The sequence below is a fragment of the Artemia franciscana genome, unplaced genomic scaffold, assembly GCF_032884065.1.
Source record: "Artemia franciscana unplaced genomic scaffold, ASM3288406v1 Scaffold_289, whole genome shotgun sequence".
Lineage (NCBI taxonomy): Eukaryota > Metazoa > Arthropoda > Branchiopoda > Anostraca > Artemiidae > Artemia > Artemia franciscana.
The window spans coordinates 606,870-634,581 of NW_027063627.1; the positions used below are offsets into that span (position 1 = coordinate 606,870).

The 27,712-nt window shown below is 34.7% G+C and overlaps 1 protein-coding gene across 1 annotated transcript; it reads left to right on the forward strand.

The window, feature by feature from the left end:
- The first annotated feature begins 216 nt into the window (after positions 1-216).
- On the forward strand, positions 217-27,430 carry LOC136043073 (uncharacterized). Its single transcript, XM_065727995.1, has 5 exons — positions 217-355; positions 11,826-12,026; positions 20,068-22,251; positions 24,646-24,767; positions 27,161-27,430. Exons 1-5 carry the CDS (start codon positions 328-330, stop codon positions 27,341-27,343), a joined length of 2,718 nt encoding a protein of 905 aa, XP_065584067.1. The 5' UTR covers positions 217-327; the 3' UTR covers positions 27,344-27,430.
- The last annotated feature ends 282 nt before the right edge of the window (positions 27,431-27,712 follow it).

The following is a 27,712-nucleotide window of genomic DNA, read 5'->3' on the forward strand; positions in this document are numbered from 1 at the left end:
CTAGATTATTGATGAAAGCCACCGAATCACTGAGCGTGAAATTTTGGTTATAATTTGTTTGATTCTCTTTTTGCGGCAAATTATCTGATTGGCCGATTTCTGTACTGGCCAATGGTCGGATGAGAATGCCAGAGGCTAAATCTGATCTGGTGTGAGAAGTAAAAAAAAGAAGGTGGGATTTTTTTTTTTTATTCCAACTAATTAATAGCAAGGTCATCTTTTAAGGAAATACATCTCAGAGATAAACTAGATGAAAATCAGTATTAATGCAAAGTAGTTTGAGATTTAACACAACATCTGAAACTGGCATAGAATTGGTGCAGGAATATGGAACATTTCATTTTAATTATTGCAGGTGACTTTTTTAAATATTTCGTCAATCTTTTTCATTTTGTAGTCGTATAAATGTCTATTTGTACTCATGCCATTTATGTATAATCTGGCATTCTGTAACTTATTTTGCAGTAAGAAAGGAGAGATTCATCGAAACTGCCGAAGAAAAAATATCATAAGATTCCCTAGAATAATTAACTAAGAAATTAAACCAACAAAATGACCTTGTACCATCAAATATGCTCATATGTAGCTACTCGAGAAAACTCATATCCTCGAAAAAAAAAATCCTCAGAAGCGAGCACAAAGCTAATTTCTGAAAAAAGATAGTAATTTACCCCTCTCCGGGTGGCCAGTAGAGCCCCTCTCCTCTTTACGACAAATCTATTGTCGTCTACATTTTAATGCTGATTTTGAATATATAAGTTTCGTCAAGATCAGTCTTACCCGTCAAAAGTTACGATCCTGAGAAGATTTGCCTCATTTTAGAAAATAGGGAGAAATACCCCCTAATAGTCATACGATCTTAACGAAAATCACACCATCAGATTCAGCGTATCAGAGAATCTTACTGTAGAAGTTTCAAGCCCCTATCTACAAAAATGTGGAATTTAGCATGTTTTGCCAGAAGACAAATCACGGATGCGTGTTTATTTGTTTTGTTTTGTTTTTTTCCCCCAGGGGTTATCTTGTCGACTCAGTGGTCCTAGAATGTCGCAAAAGGGCTCGTTCTAACGGAAATTAAAAGTTCTAGTGCCCTTTTTAAGTGACCAAAAAAATTGGAGGGCACCTAGGCCCCCTCCCACGCTCATTTTTCCCCCAAAGTCACCGGATCAAAATTCTGAGAAAACCATTTTATTCACCATAGTCGAATAACCTAATAACTATGTCTTTGGGGACAACTTACTCCCCCACAGTTGCCGTGGGAGGGGCTGCAAGTTACAAACTTTGACCTGTGTTTACATATAGTAATGGTTACTGGGAAGTGTACAGACGTTTTCAGGAGGATTTTTTTGGTTTGGGGAGAGAGTTGAAGGGGGGTTACGTGGGATGATCTTTCAATGGGGGAATGTTTTATTGGGGAAGAGACTTTCAATGGAGGGGGTGCAGGATTGTCTAGCATTATTTAAAAAAACTACTGAAAAAATAAATATGAAAAGTTTTTCTACTGAAAGTGAGGAGCAGCATTAAAACTTAAAACGAACAGAAATTATTACGCATATGAGGGGTTTACCTCCTCGTAATACCTCGCTCTTTACGCTAAAGTATTTTTAGTAATTTCAACTATTCTACGGCCTTTGTGATTCAGGGGTCATTCTTAAGGAAATGGGACAAAAATTAAGCTTTAATGTAAAGAGCGAGGTATCGATGAGGGGTGAGCCCCCTCATATACGCAATAAAAACATACGAATAAAGAATTTCGCTACGTAAGTTAATTCGTAAGTTACGTATATTTTTTACTTTTGAAAACCTTCGTAAAAAATTAAAAGTTATAGTTGCCTTTTTAAGTAATCAAAAAATTGGAGGGCAACTAGGCCTCCTCTGTCGCTCCTTTTTTTTTCAAAATCTTCCGATTAAAACTATGAAAAAGCCATTTAGCCCAAAAAAATTAGTATGCAAATTTCGTTTTAATTATTTATGCGTGGAGAGCCAAGATAAAAAAAATGCATTAATTAAAAAACGTCCTGAAATTAAACAAAAAAAAACAAGTTTTTTTTTTTAAATGAAAGTAAGGAGCGACATTAAAACTTAAAACGAACAAAAATTACTCCGTATATGAAAGGGGCTTTTCCTCCTCAACGCCCCGCTCTTTACGCTAAAGTTTGACTTTTTCTCTTAACTCTAAATTTTAAAACAGTAAAAAACTTTAGCGTAAAGAGCGGGGCGTTGAGGAGGAAAAGCCCCTTTCATATACGGAGTAATTTTTGTTCGTTTTAAGTTTTAATGTCGCTCCTTACTTTCATTTAAAAAAAAAACTTGTTTTTTTGTTTAATTTCAGGACGTTTTTTAATTAATGCATTTTTTTTTTTATCTTGGCTCTCCACGCATAAATAATTAAAACGAAATTTGCATACTAATTTTTTTGGGCTAAATGGCTTTTTCATAGTTTTAATCGGAAGATTTTGAAAAAAAAGGAGCGAGAGAGGAGGCCTAGTTGCCCTCCAATTTTTTGATTACTTAAAAAGGCAACTATAACTTTTAATTTTTTACGAACGTTTTCAAAAGTAAAAAATATACGTAACTTACGAACGCCCCGCTCTTTACGCTAAAGTTTTTTACTGTTTTAAAATTTAGAGTTAAGAGAAAAAGTCAAACTTTAGCGTAAAGAGCGAGGCGTTGAGGAGGAAAAGCCCCTTTCATATACGGAGTAATTTTTGTTCGTTTAAAGTTTTAATGTCGTAAAATTTTAATGTGTATAGCTGTGTCCCCCGGTTTAAAAGGTTGTCTGTGTGACTTAGGTCTCTTATTATCAGAACGAATTGCCTGTACGGGAATTCTTAATGTAATTATAAATTACATTAATTAATGTAATTATAATTGCCTGTATGGGTAAAGGCAGTTATAATTTTAAAATGGTAGAAAATATTAGCTGAAATAAAATTAAATTAGTTTTGTGAACTGTTAAGGACAGAAAGGGCTGCAAGCAGGATTGACAAAGAATAACTAAAATAATACAACTGAATTGCCGATAAAAATGAGGGCAATGTTAGCCAGCAGACAAAAAAGAGCGAAAATGACAGAGGTGGATATATCGTCAGGAATTTCCGCCCAGCCGTCTTCAGCTCTAAAAAAAAGAAAGACCTTTTGACCTTTTGAATCTACTCTAACTTAGCAGAAGAAAGACTGAATCAAGCAAACATAGCCAGAATAAATGAAAGACTACTCACCAATTGGATTGGGCAATAATTCTCTGCTTAGTGATTGACTCAGCTTGTCTACCGACCTGATTTTATTAAAAGTACGGTCAGATGATCTTAAACTGAACTGAACAAAAATATTATTTAAACATTTTAATATTAAGCTATTGTAAACTGAGTTTATAGGAATATCTACAGCATATCGATTTAAAGCAAGGTATATTTATGGATTTTTCTTTATTTCAATTACCTTCCTAGAAGAGTGTGGGAAGCCATTCGCTTCATATATTAAGGTTGCCTCATCAAAGAGAACTACATCATCTGGATGTTCAACGATAAGGAGGGCCAAAACAGAATGAATATCCTCGTTTTTATTTTAAATTTCACATCTCAGAGAAATCTTGTAATTATCATGTCTTTTCCCCGGAAACCGGCATTAACCATACACCCCCCATCCTGGAAAATATCCACCTCCCCCATGGACAAGTGCCCTCTGTTTTTCCCTTGGAAAATTTCAGATTTTCATTCGAAGGGAAATGGAAATTTCTGCTCTCCTTTTTAAGTCAGGGGCAATCGCATTGCATTACCTATGGCAATAACCCATAAGGGTTCAATGTATTAATATTTGTTCATTTATTTTTTCCCAGAGGCACTTCATGGGAAAGAGGTGGTCAAAAAACTTCGGAGGGTGATCAGTAAATTGGAAATTGGAAGTACTAGTTGTCTTTTCTAAGATTTAGCCGGCCTTTCAACCAATTGCTACCTAGTGAGTTGCTACTGACTACAGTGTCTAGAAGAAATTTTATTCTAATTTAACGGCCAATGCGTTTCAGAAGCGTTTTGAAAAAAAAATCTTCAGGTAGATACAGATTAGCTCTAAGGAAGAGACGATGGGAGGGTGGAGGTAGAAATTGATATATAATCATCAGGACCATATCCAGGAGGGGGGCTTCGAGACAGGCACGGTCAAATAAATCAGAATCTAATTCTGAAGGTGAAAAGTTAGATTTGCAAGTGAATCCTGTTTAAGACAGTCTTAATGACTGAATGTGAATGAATATTCCGCTCAAATGATCTATTGCTCTGTTAATCAAAGTCATCAAAGTGTTACAAACCCCTTTTATTAATAAATGAAAAAATCATGTATATGATATGAAAAATGTGACTGAACATGACTATTCAAATATGCAAGACGGTTAGGGTAACATTTCTTAAGTTTAAATCTTGAGAATATAACCAATATGATTTTACTCGCAAATAATGGTAAATTTAATTTATTTATTGAATTTTTTATTAATTTTTATTTTTAGAAAATGGACATTGGATTTTTTAAGCACAGAAAAATCAGAATAAATGAAAAATTTTCATTAAAAGCTGTATGTGATGCTTAAAAAGAAATGCTCAACTGGTCTTGTAGCTAGAGGGCAAATTCAAAACACCGATTATACCCTTTATTTCCTAGACGGTACCTTATTTTACCAATTTATCTTACCGATTTTCCATTTTATGGTAAAATTAGAACACTAACTCCACAACTCTACTTTTTAAGGATATAAAAAACTCTAGCGTAAACAGCATGGCGTTGATGACGGGACAGCCCCTTTCATATACAGAATAATTTCTGTTCGTTTTAAGTTTTAATGTCACTGCTTACTTTCAGTTAAAAAAAATATATTTTTTCATTTAATTTCTGAACGTTTTTCAATTAATGCAGGTTCGAACTTGGATCACTGTACAAGAAAAATTAAAACAAAGTTTGTATATTAATGTTGGCAGATTTATTCCGTATATAAAGGGTTGTCCCTCCTCAATACCTTGCTCTTTATGCTATAGATGTTATTACTTTTAAAAAAAGATTCTTATTCTAATTAATCCGCCCCCCGTGTTTCAGTTGCCGCTCATAAAAAATTGGGACAAACAGTCAAACTTTATTGTAAAAAGCAAGGTATTGAGGAGGGAACAGCCCCTTATATATGGAATAATTTCTGTCTATTTTTCAAATAATATCAGTAAGTCTGGCTCACCTTCTATGAAATATACCCCTCCCTCTCACTCGCTTTCATCCAACGTAAAGTGTACTTCTCCCTACGTCAAAATTCCCTTCAGACAGTTCCATCGTCGCTGAGAATCTCCCTCCCTGTAAAATTCCTTGTGGAGGATTCAGCCTGAAAATCTTTCATTTGAATAGGACTTTAATCTCTAATTGGTTTCTCAATCACTCAAGAAATCTCTGCCGTGAAAATGATTTCCCGAAAATCAAAACACGCGTAAAATGTAAAATAGTACCTGGATAATTTGCGCTTTTCTAAAAAAAAAAAAAAAAAAAAAAAAAAGAGCAAAGAGCTCATATGGCACTTGTGACGAGGCGAGAAGAGCTAAGAGCCAAGAGATCATACGGTATGAGCTCTAACAAAATTCTATGAATCAATAGATTGATTTAAAAAGGAAAATAAGAGGCTTAATGCCGGTCAGGATTTAAAATAAGCGCTCTGAGTCACGATGTCCTTCTAAATATCAAAATTCGTTAAGATCCGATCACCCACTCGTAAGTTATAAATACCTAATTTTTTCTAATTTTTCCTCTCCCTTTAGCCCCCCCCCCCCAGATGGTCGAATCTGGGAAAACGACTTTATCAAGTCAAATTGTGCAGCTCCCTGACACGCCTACCAATTTTCATCGTCCTAGCACGTCCAGAAGCACCAAACTCGCCAAATCACTGAACCCTTCTCCCCAACTCCCCCAAAGAGAGCGAATCCAGTACGATTCTGTCAATCACGTATCAAGGACATTTGTTTATTCTATCCACCAAGTTTCATCCCGATTCCTCCACTCCAAGTGTTTTTCCAAGATTTCCCCTCCAACTCCCCCCAGTGTCAAACGATCTGGTCGGGATTTGAAATAAGTGCTCTGAGACATGAATTCCTTCTAAAAATCAAATTTCATTAAGATCCGATCATCTATTCGTAAGATAAAAATACCCCAATTTTCACGTTTTCCAAGAATTCCGGTTTTCCCCTCCAACTCCTCCCTATGTCTCAGGATCTGGTCAGAATTTAAAATTAGAACTTTAAAGCACAAGATCCTTCTAAATATCGAATTTCATTAAGATCTGGTCACCCTTTCGTAAGTTACAAATACATCAATTTTCAAAATTACCCCCCCCCCAACTCAACCAAAGAGAGCAGATCCGGTCCGGTTATGTCAGTCACGTATCTTAGAAAGGTTTTTATTCTTCCCATCCAGTTTCATTCTGATCTCACCGCTTTAAGTATTTTCTAAGATTTCCGGTCCCTCCAACTGCCCCCCCCCCAATTACGCTTGATCCGGTTGAGATTTAAAATCAGAGAGCTGAGTTACGAGGTCCTTCTAAATATGAAGTTTCATGAAGATCCGATCACTCCTTCGTAAGTTAAAAATACGTCATTTTTTCTTTTTTTCAGAATTACCCCCCCCCCCCAATCGAGCGGATCCGTTCCAATTATGTAAATCACGTATGTAAGACTTCTGCTTATTTTTCCCACCAAGTTTCATCCCGATCCCTCCAATCTAAGCGTTTTCCATGATTTTAGGTTCCCCCACCCCAAACTTCCCCCAATGTCACCAGATCCGGTCAGGATTTAAAATAAGAGCTTTGAGACACGATATCCTTCTAAATATAAAATTTCATTGAGATTCGATCAACCATTCGTAAGTTAAAAATACCTCATTTTTTCTAATTTTTCAGAATTAACTCCTCCACTGGAAATTTCATCCAAAGTAAAGTGTACTTCTGTTATTTGTGGTAACTTTACGACTGGAAGATTATTTGACTTGATTACTGCTCATTTTGGGCTTATTTTTGCTCATTTGGACTTTTCTTTGAAAAACTTGTTTTGTGAAAAAAGTTTTGTAAGCTAATTCCTGCTTGTTTTTTATTGAAAAACTTTTTCATGGAAAAAAAATTAATACTTCATATCTTTTCGTTTTTTTTATGGTACTTGGTATTAACCAAGTGACATGTAGCAATCGCAAATTCTGTCGGTCTGTCTTTCTGTCGGTCCCGGTTTTGCTACTTTAGGCACTTCCAGGTAAGCTAGGACGATGAAATTTGGCAGGCATATCAGGGACCGTTACAGATAGAATTAGAAATAGTCTTTTTACCGATTTGACTATCTGCGGGGGGAATGGGGGGCCGGTTAATTCGGAAAAAATAGAAAAAATGAAGTATTCTTAACTTACGAACGGTTGATCAAATCTTAATAAAATTTGATGTTTGGAAGGATATCGTGTCTCAAAGCTCTTATTTTTAATCCCGACCGGATCTGGTGACATTGGGGGGAGTTGGGAGGGGAAAACCTAAAATCTTGGCAAAAACTTAGAGTGGAGGGGTCGAGATGAAACTTGGTGGGAAAATATGCACAAGTCCTAGATACATGATTGACATAACCGGAAAGGATCTGATCTTTTTGGGGTAGTTTTTAATTCTGAAAAATTAGAAAAAATGAGGTATTTTTAGCTTACGAACGGGTTATCGGATCTCAATGAAATTTGATATTTAGAAGGAAATCGTGTCTCGAAGCTCTTTTTTAAATCCAGATCGGATCTGGTGACATTGGGAGAAGTTTGGGGGGAGGGACCTAAAATCATGGAAAACGCTTTAGAGTGGAGGGATCGGGATGAAACTTGGTGGGAAAAATGAGCAAACGTCTTTACGTGATTGACATAATTGGAACGGATTCGCTTTATTTGGGGGGGGATTGGGGTGGGGGGTAATTCTGAAAAATTAGAAAAAATGACTATTTTCAACTTAAGAAGGAGTGATCGGATCTTCATGATACTTCTTATTCAGAAAGAACCTCGTAACTCAGATCTCTTATTTTAAATCTCAACCGGATCCAGTATCATTGGGGGTGGGGGCAGTTTGGGGGGACCGGAAATCTTAGAAAATACTTTAAGCGGAGAGACCAGGATGAAACTGGATGGGAAGAATAAAAACAAGTCTAAGATACGTGACTGACATAACCGGATCAGATCTGATCTCTTTGGTGAAGTTGGGGGGATCAGATCTTAATGAAATTTGATATTTAGAAGGATCTTGTGCTTTAAAGCTCTTGTTTTAAATTCCGACCTGATCCTGTGACATTCGGGGAGTTGGATGGGGAAACCGGAGTTCTTGGAAAACGTGAAAATTGAGGTATCTTTATCTTACGAATGTGTGATCGGATCTTTATGAAACTTCCTATACAATTTCATATTGTCTCTTCAAAACCTGAGTAAAATTTCCGTATCTCTCACAAGTTTTTGGGAAATGACATCGCAAATCGTAATTTCTAAACTGAAGTTCCGATTTTTTAAATTTTTACTAAAATTACGCTTTGTGATATTTATTATGTTTTTGGTGTTTACTGCCATGTAAAGCAGGCAAGGAGATATTTACTTTTCTATGTCAAATGATTTGTACACTAAGAAATACTTTCTAAATTTGTCATCCCGCATCGAATTCCTTACAATCGAAGAGGTAGTTTTTTTTTTTTTTTTGACAAGGTAGAATTGTTTCCTCTATATCAATATGCAGATCTTGATCTTCTAAGAAGTGTAGCTTGTATTAAGTGTCCATCAATAAGCTTCCTTTTCTTGCTTTTTCTTTCTAATGATTTCCTATATTCCGTCCAAGTAAAATACCCTAGCTTCGAAGCATAGCTTTTTTTTTTAGAAATTAAATGTTATTGAATACTTTTAGAACTTCAACAATCTAAGCAAAATTTCCATATCTCATAAGTTTTAGGAAATAATATCAGAAATCCTGAATTCAAAAATGAAGTTGTGTTGTTAAATTAAATTTTGAATAGTAAACAAAAAGACAAGCACTATTCTATATCAACCCAGTGGTCCGAGAATATCAGGAGAGGGCTCATTCAAACGGAAATTAAAAGTTCTAATGCCCTTTTAAGTGACCAAAAAGATTGAAGGGCAACTATGCCCCCTTCCACGCCTATTTGTCTCAAAGTCGTTCGATCAAAATTTTGAGAAAGCCGTTTTGTTCAGCTTAGTCGAAAGGCCGAATAACTATGCCTTTGGAGATATCATGAACCCCCATAGCCTTTGGGGAAAGGTTTAAAATTATAAATTTTGCCCATTATTTATGTATAGCATTTGTTATTGGGAAATATTCATACATTATTCGAGAGAGGGGGACGAATTTTCTGCTGGGGAGATTTTTCCCTGGGAAAATTTTTCATGGGAAGGGAAGTTTCATGGGGGTGAATTTTTTAGAGGAAATTTTACACTGGGGGACTGCCAGAATTCCTATATGAAATTTTTTTATGTCTTGCTTTCTTTTTGCTGGCACAATTTTACGCGTGGAGATGTTAGGGGTAATTGTCCGGGGTCAATTTTCACCAGGATCGAATTGCCTAGAGAATATATTCATGGGGAGGAGGGATTTTTACGTGGAGGTGTAGCCAGATTTCCTGGCGTTATTTAGAAAACGATCAGAAATTAAGTGCTCCTCCTAAACACCTCGCTCTTTGCGCTAAATTTTGAATTTTGTCCCAAGTCCTTAGGAACGACACCGAAACACAAGGTTTGTTTGATTAGAACAATAAGAAGTTTTTTTTTAATATTACTGAAAACTTTAACGTAAAGAGCGAGGTGTTGTTGAGTAGTAACCCCCTAAAATACGTAATAATTTCTGTTCGTTTTAAGTTTTAATATTGCTCCTTACTTGCAGTTGAAAAAATCGGTTTTCTATTTAATATATACTAAATTTCGAAGCTTCAACTAATTACTGCCATGTCATTCAGCCGATCTGTTTCGTGGCAAACTAGCTAATTAATTAAGTAGAGCCGTTTTGCGCTAATTTCTGCATACAAACTTTGATTTTGCTAATTTTTCTAGAAGAAGTGAGTCGAGGAAAATTTTCGCAGGATAAAACTTGAACAGGTTAAGGGTGAAATGGGATTAATGCCAAAATGTGACAGAAAAATTCAGATTACACCAAAAATATTACAAATGTACCACTTTGTACCAAGATCCCTTAATAGTACCAAAAACGGTAGAACTGTAGAGCGTTTGCAACGTTGTGCGGAGTGATGGTTTAAAGATTCAAATTGGCTAGACACCTATAAGCATTATGGACTCAATTAAAAAGACTTTCCGGCCCCATTTGTGCCGGAAAAGCAGCTCCAGACCAAAGTTCTAACAAATTTATTTATAAACTGCACTAATTTTTTACTAGAATTTGAACCTTATATCTGACTATGAAGCATTAATTATTGTTTAAGTCTGGAATGAATAGTCCTTGCCAAATTTATTTATTTTCTAAGACTGACTAAATATAAAGTTAAGTCTTTACAGGCACTTACTTAGGAATTGTTTTAGGGGGGATATAAAAGTTTAACAAAGCGAAAATTTGGACAATTGCATTTTAATTATAAGAAATGATGTACGCAACCCATAGCCTTCTCCTAAATGCGCACATGGATGTCTCCATATGCTGTGTACGGCCCGTGCGCCATCCCAAGCAATGACCAACCAGGGTGAACTGTGGTGGTTCTGGGCCAGCCCCTAGCTATGTCGGTCCATCTTGAAGTACCATTGGCTTACATTGTACTTGTCGCCATAAAGATTTAATTGATGTCCTGAAGTACGCTGTAGTTCAAATAAGAATGAAGTCAACTAAACTGAACTCGTACAACGAAAATCGTAGTTGTGTAACATACCGGCAGACAGGATGGGTGTCCATACGGTACAGCTCTTAAAGCTGAGAATGGTTGGAAAAGTTAACTTCTTCATTCTTGATCACCTTCCCCTGAGGCAAAGGTGATCAAGATTTAACAAAGTTAATTTGCCTCTTAGCTCTTTGGTGGGAGGGTGATCGGCTCCCATCAAAGAGTGATATTATCCATCTCCACCTTTGTTTGAAGCTGGGAAAGGAGATTGGGACTCCCAAAACTTCTTTGTGTCTCCAGTCATAAAATAGGAGAGGTCGGGGTTGCCCAAGAACACAGGGTTGATGAAGACACTCAAGTATGAACTCCTAGTAGCTAAGCCAAAATTTTCAAAAAACCAAAAGGCGCACCTTCTATTACCCTATTATCGTGCTAGTTTGGATCTATATACGCGTAGCCATTCGTATCCTATTTTGCAAAAAGTGTTTTTTACCGTTTTTTTTTGCAAGGATTTTTGTTTGGAATTTAATAGAGTACCTTCGGTCGCTGGATTAGCAAATAGTATTTTTTTTCAAAAAAAAGGAGCTCACACAGAAAAATTTTAAACTAGACGATTGGATGTCATGTATTTAAAAAAAAGTCACTTTAATGTCGCGGGATGACTGATGGAGTTGGGAAATTGCTTATGGCAATTGGGAGTTGGTTTGGACATTTTAAAGTAAATCTGAACGAACCCTGTCTGTAAAAGTTAGGTATTTAAGATTAAAACACACTGATAAATCCTTGACATTAAGTATTTTCTACTCTGTAAAAATGAAATGCGTTTGCTTTTAACAAGATTACAGCTATAGCATTTTCGCACTGGGTCGTAATTGCAGATTTGAGGAGTGAGCATAATTTGAGCCCTAATATAAAATTTTTGGTGTATCTAGCTTTGACATGATTTTACAGCTACGCAATTTTCATTTCCTTCGTCATTTCTAGGAGTTTCTTGTCTGGCGAAAATTGGCGTTTGTGATTTGGATGCAGTTGAGTCTGTTTATTTCTCGGTTATGGAGCCCGAAACAATAGAAAAACTGATAAAGAAGCCAAGAAAAAAGGTGGAAACACAAGAAGAATTTTTTTATACACCAGAATCTACCACTGAGCTGTCTCCTAGAAAAAATGTTACTCCTTATTATAAAGGTAAGAAAGCTCACTAACAGCAGTCTCTTTACTAGTATTGTTTCTGTTTTCTATGGCATATAACAAAATTCCATTGCTTCATCTTAGGCGACAAACTACCGATCTTAAAGTACGAAGGACTTTAAAAAGAAAACATCTTTGACCTCTGGGCCAACCTTAGGCGTATTTATACCTAAATATCGGAATACAGTGTCTTAGTTTATTGTTACAGAATAATGAACGTTGGAAATCGAGCGCATAGATTTACTATTTTACCACTCCAAACCATGGAAATTTGCCACCCTATGACATAATAACAAAGAATAACACGATAGCAATGCTAATCGACAATTTACATATTTCTGAGGATTTATGCAGGGGAACATACATGGTTGTTGCTGATTTATATAACAAGATAATTAAAGCAAAAGTGTAATTACTAGAGAAAAGCTGAAAAGGAAATTTTAGTATCTATGACGTCATTCTAAGCTATACAAAATGATAAATGAATTCGGAGAGCCAAGCAAAAGGTATGGCAAAAAAAATGTCTAAGTTAATTAGGAACGAAAATGAAGCACAGCAATATAAGTTTTTTGCTTCTTGAAAATTTGTCAGGGTAGCCATCATAGTTACAGTCCAAAACAAAGTCTAGGCTCCGTTGTCCATGTCCTAATCTCCTATCTCACAGAGCATAGAGAACCGCTGTTCTAAGATGATAAATCGTGAACAATTTGAATCTTCATTCTTGAATACGTAGACTCGACCCAGACCTAGAACGATTGTTATAAAAAAAGTATTACAATAAAGATAAATTGAAGGGTCAGGCATGTCATTAAATAAAATATTTTTTGGGTATGTAACCCAGAGGGAAGTCTCCTTCCTCTGTCTCCTTGGGTCAGTTTATATGGGATAGCCAGTAGATACGGGTGGCTGAACCCAATCTCGTTGCAGTAATTCGATAGCTTTTCGTAATTCGCTGAATCCAAATCACAGTTTTTCAATATACGTTTTTGAATTGCTGTTTATATCTTGGCTAGTGTGATTGTTTTGTTGTTTATTTTTCTTTTTCCGTGTGCTTTACACTGTAGCATTTTTATGTTTCTAGTGGGTAATAAAAACAATTATTGTTATTACTACTATTAAACTTGTTCTTTTCAGTTATTAATGAACTAAGTTGTACTTACTGAACCAGATTTAGCTTTATCGGTTCCCCCCGGTAAGAAGACGGGCAACAACAAGCGTCACAACAAATCACCAATGAGAATGGTACACAACGAAATCTGCGGTTAGAAGACAAGCAACAGTGAGGATCATATTGAATCGTAAAACAAATCTGGGGCTAGAAAACAATCAACAGCGAGAAGCATTACGAATCTTGTGAGAATACAAACGATACAGATGTATAATTATGTGAAGCGTAAACAGGAAGGAGGAATTGAATTAAAGCCAGAAAGTTTAATTAAGTTATATACATTCATATATATATATATATATATATATATATATATATATATATATATATATATATATATATATATATATATATATATATATATATATATATATATATATATATATATATATATATATATATATATATATATATATATATATATATATATATATATATATATATATATACATACATACATACATACATACATACATACATACATATATATATATATATATATATATATATATATATATATATATATATATATATGTATATATATATATATATATACATATCAAACAGTTCGTAGTAACGAACTGTAGTAAGGAGCGACCCGGCTCAATAGTTAACAAAAATCTATAAAAAACGAAATTTTGATGCTAAAAGATACATCAGAAGAATCGGATTTTTACGCTGATTTTAAATATATAAGTTTCATCAAATTTAGTCTTTGTCATCAAAAGTTACGAGCCTGATCAAATTTGCCTTATTTTGCAAAATAGAGGGGAAAATCCCCTGAAAGTCATAGAATCTTAGCGAAAATCACACCATCGCATTTAGCGTATCAGAGAACCCTGTAGCCAAAATTTCAAGCTCCTATCTACAATTAAATATAAAAAAAACAAGTTTTTTTTAACGGGAAGTAAGGAGCGACATTAAAACTTAAAACGAACAGAAATTACTTCGTATATGAAAGGGCTGCTTCCTCATCAGCATCCCGCTCTTTACGCTAAAGTTTGACTCTTTCTCTTAATTCTACTTTTTAAAACAATAAAAAACTTTAGCGTAAAGAGCGGGGCGTTTATGAGGAAGCAGCCCTTTCATATATATGGAGCAGATGGTGATAGAATATGGAGCAGAGATATGGGGTGGAGTAACGGTGCAGCAACTGGAGTCCCTTCAGCTCCAGTATTATAAAGGAGTGTTTGGTCTACATCAGACAACTCATTCACAGATTCTGAAAGGTGATATGGGCCTGTTTTCTTTAAAGCTACGTAGGTATATTTTAATGCTTAGATTCTGGTTGAAGTTAACTAAGAGTAATGAAGATAGACTAGTAAGAGTGGCATATGAAGAGATGTTGAAATGTGGTTTAAAAACCTCGTGGCCATCCCAAATTAAATCATTACTAGAAAAAGTAGGAATACCTTATTTATGGAATAATGGTCTTTGCTCTCGTGATGTACCAACAAATTTAGAAAGCCAAGTACGATTTATAATAGAGAGTCAGGAAATTCAGCATTGGCAAGGGCTGGTTTTTGATTCTACAACCCTACAACATTATAATCAGGCAAAACCTAGTTTTGGGGAGGAAGTTTATTTTAAATTTAACTTACCGGCTATGATTCTACGTCGTTGGATTCAGCTTAGGGCAAATAGTCTTCCAATCCAGAACAGGCAAAAAACGCTCGACAAAAATAAAATGATAATTGGTTCTGATAGGCGGTATGTTTGTCCCCTTTGTAAAGATGATGCTGAAGACTTGGATCATTTCTCCGGAAATGCCCGGTGCTCAGGATTTACGGGAAATTTATTTGCATGAGATTAATTTGATGCTTCCGGGTATTCTACAAAATAGTAACCCAACCACAATATTTCGAGTGGGAGTATATATAGATAAATCTTTAATAAAAGAAAAAGTTTTATATGATTAATTTCTTTTGTAGTTAGATTAGGTACTTTTTGCGTTGAAATTCGTTTTTTTTTTTTGTGCGTGTTCGTACTGTTGTTAATTTCCTTGCTTGTTTGTTATTTATTTATATTTTTGTGTGTATATGGCCCACGGGTTTTCGAAGTACACTTATCTATCTATCTATCTATATGAAGTAATTTCTGTTCGTTTTAAGTTTTAATGTCGCTCCTTACTTCCCGTTTTTGAATCAATGCATGTTTTGATTTTGGCTCTCCGCAGAGGAATAATTAAAACGAAATTTGCATATTTTTTTTTTTTTGCTAAATGGCTTGCTCATAATTTTGATCGAATGATTTTCAGAAAAAAAGAGCGGGAGAGGAAGCCTAGTTGCCCTCCGATTTTTTGGTTACTTAGAAAGGCAGCTAGAACTTTTAATTTTTTACGAATCTTTTTATTAGTAAAAGATATACATAACTTATAAATTAGCTTACGTAAAGAACTTTTGTATTCTCATGTTTTTATTACATATATGAGGGGGTTTGCCCCCTCGTCAGTACCTCGCTCTTTACACTAAAGCTTAAATTTTGTCCCAATTCATTAAGAATGACCCTGAATCACAAATGCCGTAGAATAAATAGTTGAAATTACTAAAAATACTTTAGCGTAAAGAGCGAGGTATTAGGAGGAGGTGAGCCTCTCATATGGGTAATAGTTTCTGTTTGTTTTAAGTTTTAATGCTGCTCCTTACTTCCCGCTGAAAAAAACTTTCATATTTATTTTTTCATTATTTTTTTTAAATAATGCTAGTAAATCCTGCGCTCCCTTCATAGAAATTTTCTTCCCCCATTACAAATTCCTCGATGGAAAGTTCCCCCAGCATATCCCCCTCTTCTCAAACCCTCCCCCAACCAAAAAATCCTCCTGAAAACGCATGTACACTTCCCAATAACCATTACTATATGTAAGCACTGGTCAAAGTTTGTAACTTGTTGCACCTCCCACGGGGACTGTGGGGGAGTAAGTCGTCCCAAAGACATAGTTATAAGGGTTTTTCGACTACGCTGAATAAAATGGCTATCTCAGAATTTTGATCCGTTTGCTTTGGGAAAATAATTAGCGTGGAAGGGGGCCTAGGTGCCCTCCAATTTTTTTGGTCACTTAAAAAGGGCCCTAGAACTTTTCATTTACGTTAGAAAGAGCCCTCTCGCAACATTCTAGGACATCTGGGTCGATACGATCACCCCTCGGGGAAAAACAAAACAAAAAACAAACAAACAAATAAACACGCATCCGTGATCTGCCTTCTGGCAAAAAATACAAAATTCCACATTTTTGTAGATAGCGGCTTGAAACTTCTACAGTAGGGTTCTCTGATACGCTGAATCTGATGGTGTGATTTTCGTTAAGATTCTGTGACTTTTAGGGAGTGTTTCCCCCTATTTTCTAAAATAACGCAAATTTTCTCAGGCTCGTAACTTTTGATGGGTAAGATTAAACTTGATGAAACTTATATATTTAAAATCAGCATTAAAATTCGATTCTTTTGATGTAGCTATTGGTATCAAAATTGCATTTTTTAGAGTTTTGGTTACTATTGAGCCAGGTCGCTCCTTACTACAGTTGGTTACCACGAACTGTTTGAAAATGTGGAATTTCGTAGTTTTTGCCAGAAGACAGATCACGGGTGCGTGTTTATTTGTTTATTTTTCTCTTCCCCAGGGGTCATCGTATCGACCAAGTGGTCCTAGAATGTCGCAAGAGGGCTCATTATAACGGAAATGAAAAGTTCTAGTGCCCTTTTCAAGTGACCAAAAAAATTGGAGGGCTCCTAGGCCCCCTCCCACGCTCATTTTTTCCCAAAGTCAACGGATCAAAATTTTGAGATAGCCATTTTGTTCCAAATAGTCAAAAATCATGAAACCAAGTCTTTGGGGATGACTTACTCCCCCACAGTCCCTGGGGGTGGGGCTGCAAGATACAAACTTTGACTATTGTTTACGTAGAGTAATGGTTATTGGGAAGTGTACATACGTTTTCAGGGGATTTTTTTTGGTTTGGGGGTGGGGTTGAGGGGAGGGGGCTATGTGAGAGGATCTTTCCTTGGAGAAATATGTCATGGGGGAAGAGAAATTCAGTGAAAAGGGCGCAGGATTTTCTTGCATTACTATAAAAAAAATGAAAAAATAAACATGAAAAAGTTTTTCAATTGAAAGTAAGGAGTAACATTAAAACTTAAAACGGACAGATAATATTACGCATATGAGGGGTTCTAAAAATACTTTAGCATAAAGAGCGAGGTATTTAGGAGGAGATAAATATCTCGCTTTTTAGGCTAAAGTATTTTTAGTAATTTCAACGATTTATTCTATTGCCTTTCTGATTCAGGGGTCATTCTTAAAGAATTGGGACAAAATTTAAGATTTAGTGTAAAGAGCGAGGTATTGACGAGGAGACAAACCTCCTCATATACATTAATAAAAATATAAGAATATAAAAGTTTGTTACGTAAGTTAATTCTAAGTTACGTATATTTTTTACTAACAAAAACGTTCGTTAAAAAATTGAAAGTTGTAGTTGCCTTTTTAAGTAGCCGAAAAATTGGAGGGCAACTAGGCCTCCTTCCCCACCTCTTATTTCTCAAAATCGTCTGATCAAAACTAAGAGAAAGCCATTTAGCCAAAAAAAGAATTAATATGAAATTTTTTTTTCATAAATTATGTGCGGAGAGCCAAAATCAAACATGCATTAATTCAAAAACGTTCAGAAATGAAATAAAAAAAAAAAAAAAAATTTTTAACTGAAAGTAAGGAGCGACATTGAAAATTAAAACGAACAGAAATTACTCCGTATATGAAATGAGTTGTCCCCTCCGCAATCCCTCGCTCTTTACGCTAAAGTTTGAATCTTTGCCACAATTCTACTATCTAAAACAATCAAAAACTTTAGCGTAAAGAGCGAGGGATTGCGGAGAGGACAACTCATTTCATATACGCAGTAATTTCTGTTCGTTTTAATTTTCAATGTCGCTCCTTACTTTCAGTAAAAAAAAACTAGTTTTTTTATTTAATATATATATATATATATATATATATATATATATATATATGTATATATATATATATATATATATATATATATATATATATATATATATATATATATATATATATATATATATATATATATATATATATATATATATATAATCCTTTTATGTACTTATTGACCTACATATTAAAGATATTGCACGGACATTATTAATTCAGCAAGTTTTTTATGTTAAGATACGTATCATGTTACAATAAGAATTATAGTAACTTGCACCATGATTATTGATTGTGGAGCGAGCACTTGCTGCATAAGCGATGACCGGCTCTATTTTTGTGTGCCCGGTTTTGAACTTTTTAAAATGGCATATAGCGACAGAAAAGGATTCAATCATTGAAACTGCTGCAAAGTTTTTTAGAAAAGATGTAATTAAGCATCTTTTCAAAGATATTATATCTCTGTTACCCTTAGCGATCTCTGAGGTTGTTTTTTTTATAGCTAATCTCATACTCAGAAGTAGAAACTTCCTTCTTTTATTATAAAGCCCATATATAAATAATGTGTGACTTTATTACAGCTGTCTTACTTAACTTACATAACTTACAGCTGTCAATCCATGGGCGGCCAAAATACTTCATCCATGGAGGTATAATCATTGGACCTCTCAACTCATTCCGATACAATGGCTCTCCCAAAATTTTGGTATAACATCTTTTGGGGTTAGGTGAGGGCGAGTTAGGTGTAGTTCCTTAAGGGGACTACTAGAATTTTTAATATTTAATTGAAAGCCCGTTCCGAAGTTTCTAAGATACTCCTTCTAAACATAGTGGCCTGGTGAAATACTAAATAAAGAATACAGGAAAGTCATAATATGCTTTACATTATCAGTGTTACTGCGAAAACAAATTATTTCATTGCAATGCAAAATAATGATTATTCTTTGCATGAAGGTAGAGAGAAATTCTGTAACTTAAAACGTACAGAATTTTGAATTTTGGGTACCTACTAGCAAGGGCGCATCCGTGATTAATCTTCTTTTTTGGAGGGGGAACTGTCAAAACGCATCATAAGCTTGTTTACATGCGTTTTTATTACGTTTCTACGAGTCGGACAAAGATTTCGAGGGAGAGACCTCAAATCCTGTAGCCCTCCCTGAACAAGGCCTTACTGCTGGCCGTGTTAACTCCCTGTTATATTTATGAAGTTTACTTAATTTTGGAAAAAATCATGATAACCATACACTAAGCCTAAGTTAAACTTTAGCCGAAAAAGTCGAGAAACTGGAAGAAAAAACCGAGAGAATCACAAGAGTCTTATCACATTTTTTATAAATTTTCGTTTCATTTCCAGTTTTGAAGTGATTTTTGACTTCCTGATAAAAAAAAATGTCTTTTAAGTAAACATATCGGCACTTTTAAGTTCGTTTATCGCAAATAAATTAAGGATCGTAATTCTACTACTTTCTTTGACTGTCGTTTTCGGAACAAAACTCTGCCATCACTATTGTATTGAAGGAGAATTGATTCGAAGTCAAGCTGTTATTGTTATACGAAGTCTACATAATTTTTATTTTCTGGTGGATCTACTGCGATAAAATAAAAGCTGTAAAAGTAAAAGAGCGTAATGTTACCTTAAAAATATATATTTTTCTCTGTTTTCCCTAATAAGTCATTTTTTTACCCAGACGCCCTTCTCTCCTACACTAAAATCCTCCTCCACTCTGAAACAGTTCTAAAAATGTTGGACATTATTTTGTTACAGCTGGTTTTCAACGAATACGGGTATATTTTATACCCCTATAGGGGTCAATTTTTGGAGTCTACCTGATACTGACTGATATGCAGGACCGAGAATAGAATAATTCCATTCGTATATCATCTATATTTTGTATTTCGCAAAAGTTAAAAACTCATCTTTCATTTTAGTTGATTTCGGGAAACTACCACTAAGCGTCATTGAACCCATTGGTCGTCAGCTTGATGGAATGAAAAGGAAGAGAAAGAAAATAAAGAAACCAAAGTACTTAGTTTATGAAGAACATTACCCAGATATATATTCAGAAAACAGCCAAAAAACGTTTAACGATAAGGATGCTGAGGTTAGTTCAATTACTAGTGACATTAAAGATAAGACAGTTGTTGAAGCTCCAGCGGTTTTGGAAAAACCCCCCATTGACAAGTTTGAAGAACAAATCATCGAAACCAACCCTGAGAACTTGGCTGAGGACACTATAGCCTTATTTTTCGTCGATGACAAGAAAGGCAGCATCCCACCATTACTTTCTAGTCAAGATAATAGACAGACTAGGCTGAGGGAAAGGCCTAAATCTATCGATTCAATAACAAAAAGTACGGAAGGGTTGCATTCTGGTTTTCAGCACAACAATACACGAAAGCTAATACACAACGGCCTAAGTAGACTAAAGCCAGATGGAAATCATCTTAAATACGACGCCTCTGGTAGAAATTCTAGCTCTGCGACTGGTTATACCTTTTTTGTAGAAGGAACTACATTAAGTCCAAGTCGAGTTAACTTTACAAACCCTCTTAATAGCATAACCCAAAATAAAGAACTTGATCAGAATGTCCAGATCCATAAGACCACAGTTCCTTACGAAAGAAATCCAGGCTTTGAAAAAAAACCTAACAATTATCAAATAAGTTTTGATGAAGACAATATTAAAAATAATATATCGCATCCTGAACGTAAAAAAGCTAATAGGAACTTCAGAATCAAATCTAACAGGACGAAAACTCTTAGAGTGGAAGGAAAAACCCAGGCCAAATCACCTGATAACACCTATAAAATCATGCTTCATTACAATACTAAACCAGAACCTAATTATCCATCAAACGGTTACGAGAACAAGAAAGAAGCTTTTAATATAGATTGGTCGAAAAGTTTTAACGTAAAAGACCCAAAACCTGGAGATATAATTTCAAACTCAACACCTCGTATAAATGTGCCTGTAAACACTTATAGCCCTTCCAATAGGAAAGATCACTATCATAAGGAAAGTTATAAAGATATAGGAAGTGAATATGAGAATATATATTCCTCTTCAGTCTCAAATATCACTGATGTGGGTAAACTCCACAGGGATATTGAATCTTACGATAGAAAAGAGTCAGCTTTAGAGAATATAAATTATGGTAACCGGGATTCAAATAACTATGATGAAGGTTCACACTACTCTCTAGTTGGGAATACTGATTATTTGCGTCCGCCAAATACATTTTACGGAAAAGTGAACTCCGATCAACCACCACACGATTACCAGGGGTATTCTCTGGGCTACGACGATAATGCATATAAAATTGATACGACCAGCATAAAGAACAATCCAACTGTACATAATTTGCCTTTTCCATCTTTATCTGGCAACAGTGAGGTTATAAATGGATACTCGCATGCACCATATATAAATGATGAGGGTATGAACAGTGAGGCATTGCTTTCATTTTATGAAGACCAAAGAGAAGATTCTAAAGCATACAAACCAAAAGTAAAAGCAATTGCCCAAACAAACAGCCCGCTAGAAGAGGAATATAACATTGATGTGCGATTTGAGCAGCGTCACCAGACACCATCTGTAGAAGTCGAAGGTGTTTATGGTGATCGTGTAATTGACGTCAATATCAGGGACAAAAGTCCATATTACCTTAGTAATCCTTACTACCATAATAGTAATAAAAAGGACGAAAATCTGGCAAATCAAGGTTATGTACCTACCCGTGACAGAAGTCATGATTTAGCCCCATCGAACAGGGAAAATGAGCAACTGAAGGCTTGGAATCTTAAAGAAAATTATATTTATAACCATTATAGCAACCAACCACATGTTCCCCAACCAAACATAGGATATGGGAACAACAAAAATGAGAATTTTCATTATGGTACAAAACTTAATAACGGTTTTGAATCCCAAGTAGACTATTACAGCCAAAAAGGCTACGACACATTTCCTTTAAGCATAATCGAAACTACCGAGAAAGCATATGTAACTCACAAAAAAGACGAGAATGATTTTAAATTGGATGAAAACAACTGGGAAGTGGATCAGAAAACTGAAGATAGAATGAAAGAATCGTATCAGGATTTTTCAGACCGTAAGTAAGACCCTATTCTAATCTTATTTGGTTGCAAAAGCTGATGTATTTTCCGATATTTTAATAGGCTCTTTCAAATAACCGCAGAGCTACATAAGTTGACAAGCTGTTCTTTGAAATATATATTTTTGTCAACAATTTTACCTCATAAGATAGTTTTCAAGAGACATATAAAACAAAACTACAATTATTAATGCCATGTTAATAGCATCTGTTATTACTTTAATTTCAGAATATGTGACTTACATATCTAGTTTTTTTTATTCCTTCTGGCTTTCGTTTATTCCTTGAGAGTAATTGACTTTTCTTTCAAGATTAAATTATTACAGGACCTTATTCCTGCTTGTACTAGGTTATATGGGCCTTCACTTTTCTTTGAAAAAATTCTTTATGAGAAAATGTTTCATTTTATTAATGTTGTCTATTTTTATTGCTACATTTATTATTTGTTAGCATTCTGGTTTACCATCAAACGGTATTGACTGTACTCTAAATAACAAACCACAAGAAGCGCAACACGCGCTAAAATTTTACCAGAATTATTATTGTTAATTTATTTCCTTCAAAATGAAGAGCATCTAAAAAGAAAAAGATGTCGCCAATGTAATACATAATAACCTAATCCTTTTTTATCCATCTTACAAATTGTCAGATCGTCTCTACGAACCAGAACATATAATGTATCGGAATTTCTAGATTCTGGGTTTTCTGGATAGTAAAGCAGTCCAAAAACAGGAGAGCCCCAGAAAATTTTTCATTCCCAATTTCTAGCACTTTTCAGACCTTCTACAGTCATTTTGTTTTCATGTTTAATCCAAGTCAATTTTAATTTTTATTCTGTTTCTTCCAACATTAAATTTTTTTTTTTTATCGCAAAAGGTCCCAGAAATCTGGAAGCTCAAATTCCCCTTTTTCCGGATTCGTCTGGGGTGTATTGGTCTGGCTTCATATTCCAGATTGCAAGCGAAGAAAACGTAAGACAGATCCCGGAAACTAAGCTTCTGGATATTCAGTGACTTCAAAGTTCAAAGTCACAAAGAAGAGAAAGACAAGTCGCGAGGCATCGGCATTTTTGTAACAATGAACAATGAGAGTCCTAATTCCGGTTATTGAAAAGAAAAACACTGAATTTTGTAGCAAGTGTACTGAATTTGTACCAATTTGGTAAAATAGTACCGAATTTTCGACTTGAAGAAAAAGTTGTAAAGATGTACAGATCGAGGGAAAATGTACTAAATTTGGTATTTAGTCTATCACAACACTGGTCGTTGACCTGTTCTTTTTCTACATAGCAATCATTGGATATAAAAAAATGAAACAGTTATTCGTCATTAGAAATGAATTATTTTACTTCACTTCTGCATGAACAGATACTGCAAAACTCAGGTTAAAACTGCAACCAAAACCGGTCACCTATGTTATCTTTGTTAAGGCTAAACTCCTGGGTGTAGAATTAAATTTTCTTATTATTTTGACGGGGCAGTGGCGTGACTCTGTAAGCTCAGCCAGAGTCGACCCAGCTCTAAATGGTTACCTGGAGAAATCTGGTGAAGGTAAACAGGAAGTGTGTGCGACTGCACAGGATAGCTGCCACCCAACGGCCCATTGCGCTTCCTGGCTGAAGGGTCAAGAAACGGAGCTCAGCACCGCCGTTTTGGACCTTGAGAATCTATAATTGTCATACTTTTTTTTTTACTTCTAATGTAACTACAATAAAAATGACAACAAAATTCTGATTTCAATAATATAAAAGAAATTGTATTTGTATGGTTACTACATTCTATTGTAGTTGCCTTAGACCCCCTTCCCAAATACCTGGAAATTGCTAAACATACCTGGTAAACGGCATTGCTAAACGACATTTCCAATTGTCTCGTTTATAGCTTTTTTTTAAGTTTCTGAAAATTGAAACATGGTGTAATACAAGTTAGTTTACGATTATATTTCGAGCTTCTTTTCTTATTGCTGAAGCATTGTGTAAGATTCATCTGTAATACCAGGCTAAGGAATCAGCGTTCCCCTAAATAGCCCTAGAAAGTTCAACTTATTACCCTTAGCTATTTGTGAGACATTTTATATATTTGGAGCAGGCAAAAAGGATGCACTTAATATCTTGTGAGTTAGCTCAGTATCCTCCCGACATTATATTAAAGGTTTTATGTATTACCCCTTTCCGTGCCTGATATACTCCATTTTGACAATCTAGATGCAGAATTTCTTGGGATTTTATTCCCCTCAATATTCTCTGAAAGTTTCAACTTAATACCCATAAATGTTCGTGAAGAATTGCAGGTAGGTCATTTTGTCAACTAAGATTATGTTCAGTTTTACTTGAAGTCTTTATAATTTTTTCAAGCTTGGACATATTTATTCAGTTAATTTATATTTTTATAGGTAATCTCATTGAAGAAAATGGTAGTAAAGACAAACATAAGCTAGAACAAATGGCTTCAAATTTCAGTTGCAGTGACTATGAACGAGCTGGAATTTATGCAGATGTCAGCACGGGCTGCAAGGTAAATTGCCTAAATATATATATTGTGGCAATATTAAAATGTTTCATTATAGAATAATCCACAAAAGGTATTACGATGCCATTCATACAGTTCAAGCGAACATGGAACGAATGAATCTTTACAACTTACCTCCTCTCAAGATAGTTTCGTACTTTTTCTATTTGTTAAAAATTAAAGCCTAGGACAGGGGAAGGCTGAAGCCCGTCCTGCGCCTCTGAAAAATATTGCACGAAAATATGTATCTTCCTGCTGTTTGATAACTGTAAAAAATCTATCAGAATTTCAAGAACTAAAATAATTATATCTTAAGCAAGATATTATTCTCATTAGTCAGGTATACAGTAACTTCATATCCAGACTTTCTTCCTTTTAAGAAAATTCCAGTCAACTAGACTCAAAAGGAAAGTTTTGACAAAATGTATCAATTTAAAACAGAAAAAAAGGAAATTGAAAGCCACAAAAATAAATATTCTAGTAAATGTTTTTTCTTCACCTTTTCTTTAATCTTGGTTATTATCATTCTATTTCTCTGTCGTTTGCTTTTTGAAAAATGGAAACCATCCAGCTCAAAACAAGTGTGGCTTATTGTAAAGCAGAATGAATTTTCTGGGCTTTATAGGGTTTGATGGTACGTAGCTCAACTCTTATTTGTAGAATTTTTTGTTCAATTTAAGCTGGTCTTGATAATTCATTTTAATTTCTTTCTGTTACAGTAACCAATAATTATTTCCTGTTTCCGAGCTTGAAAAAGAAAACTCATCAAAAATTAATTTAATTCCTAAAATTTATTCATTATTGAAGAAAACGTTGATTTTGAAGGATTGGAGAACGCCATTTTTCGACAGGATCTAAAAATCAGGAAATATTGAACCAAATGAAACTATGGATACATTAAGATCGACCTAAGACTCAAAATCACTGTGATTGTATTTTATCGAAAAACACAATGAAATTTTCCCTCAAAAGATTTTTTTCCCAGGGTTATGTACTCATCGGACTCCCCCAGCTTTAATATGTCCTTGTTTTAATGTATAGTGACTTAAAAAATTGATTTCAGTTTTTCAAGTTGACATCCTAATAGTTTAGTTTCATTGGAGTAGTCTGAATAATCTCTTTTCAGTAGCATTTATAGGAATTTATGACAGTATTGCAAAATTATTTTTTCGTTTTTTTCAGGTTGTCTGCCAAAGAAAAAAAAAAAATTAAAAATGGCTCGGTGATTAAACAGTGTTCACCCTGTACTTTAATGTTTAGTCAATTGAAATTACTTGTAAAAAGAGTTGAATAGCGTTGGTTCTTTTTCTGTTGACTACCCTGCAATATTCCAAATTTGATATTTGTTTAAGAGAATTTGTCCAAGATGGAGTAGTTTCTTCTCAAATATAATGGCTAAAGAAGTTTCAAGTTTTCCTTATAATAATTATAATAATTTATTTTTTACCCGCTTGTTTTGACAATTTAAGCGGAGTAAAAATGTTAAGGAAAGAAAAACAAAATAACACAAACAATACAATCAATACAGTCTAATCAAAGGGTGGTAAGGACCCAAGCGTTGACAGGCCTCAGCACCTAATCTAGCATAGAGTTTTTTATAAACAAAAAATAATATCAGTGGCATAAAACTTTCTAATAGTCTTCTGATTTCTATAAGAACGCGGCAGATACAATAAATAATTGCAATAACGAAAACACAGAACTCTCATACCTTGCAAATCTTGATTATTAAAAAAAGGGCGCAAACCGGAAAGAAACAGTATAGAATGATCACAATATGTAGAATAAAGTCTGGATAAAGCCTTTCGTGAAAATATGCCTCGGTTTGGGACAAGTAAGCTATAGGAAAATAGGAAAGTAAGTTGGTTTATTAGCTTATTGTTTTTTTCTTCAGATTTTACATTCTGACTGTGCTTGACACACTGTGCACTATTACATCTTTAGAAATGCCGGAAAAGTGAAAAAAGAAAGAAAAGAAAGTCATGCATAACATTTCTGAAATTTAACTCTGGCGAATAATTTATATTACTGATTGAGTGCATACTGTAACATAAAATTGGAAACACCAGTAATCCTGGTGTATGGCCCAAATAGGGTCAACACACCCCTACTGCTGTACATTTTCTGAGGAATTCAAATTTTTAAATTTGTCTTTTTAAAAAAAAGTCTTTTTACCAGGACTTATCAGTTTCTACAAAGAAAAATAATAAAAATAAAAAATCAACAAAGATTCGTAGTTTAAATTTCGTGCAGACAAAATGGAACTTTACCATCATTATATCAAATTACACCTGCTTTGAATCATTGGCTAAGATTGCCGTAAAATGAAGAGTAAATAAAGCACAAGGTGGGCCATATTTTCATATATTGTAACACTAAAAGGAAACTTTTAATTTTAGGTGTACCATATTTGCGAATCCAGCGGAAGATCACATTCGTTTGAGTGCCCCACAGGAACACTGTTTGATCAGCGATTTCTTGTGTGTACCTGGGAGTACACAACGTCTTGTTTCAAGGCCAAGGCTTATTATAGAAGAAATGAAGAAATATACACTGGAAAGGAACAGCATGTATATATTTAAGAGTTCATTATTTTTAATATAGAATTAATCATAGTCTATTTTTATACTTTATTTTATACACTAATAAAATACGTAAGTTTTTGTTCAGTTCAGTTTACAGTCATAACATACTTAATCTCTCGTCTCTATGCAAAAAGTGCATGCTGAGTCCCATATAACCTCAAAAATAAATACGCACTATGGCTCTCCCTCCACTTCTCAATACAACCATGGCCCCTACAAAAAAAAAACATCCTTACAAGTCCCCACCTCTTCATCCAGGAGCAAACCACTCCAACCCCCACAAAAAACTCAATAATAGCTAAAATCACTTTTCTAATTAGATTCTTTATTCAAATTAAACTAATTCAAAACAAGATGATTTTTTAT

What these genes read in the sequence shown, in the direction of transcription:
- LOC136043073 (XM_065727995.1), top strand. Translation starts at nt 328, where the DNA reads ATGGAACATTTCATTTTAATTATTGCAG. An exon ending in TTTCATTTTAATTATTGCAG is followed by an intron (nt 356 to 11,825) that starts GTGACTTTTTTA and finishes CGTCATTTCTAG; the next exon opens with GAGTTTCTTGTCTGGCGAAA. An exon ending in TGTTACTCCTTATTATAAAG is followed by an intron (nt 12,027 to 20,067) that starts GTAAGAAAGCTC and finishes CTTTCATTTTAG; the next exon opens with TTGATTTCGGGAAACTACCA.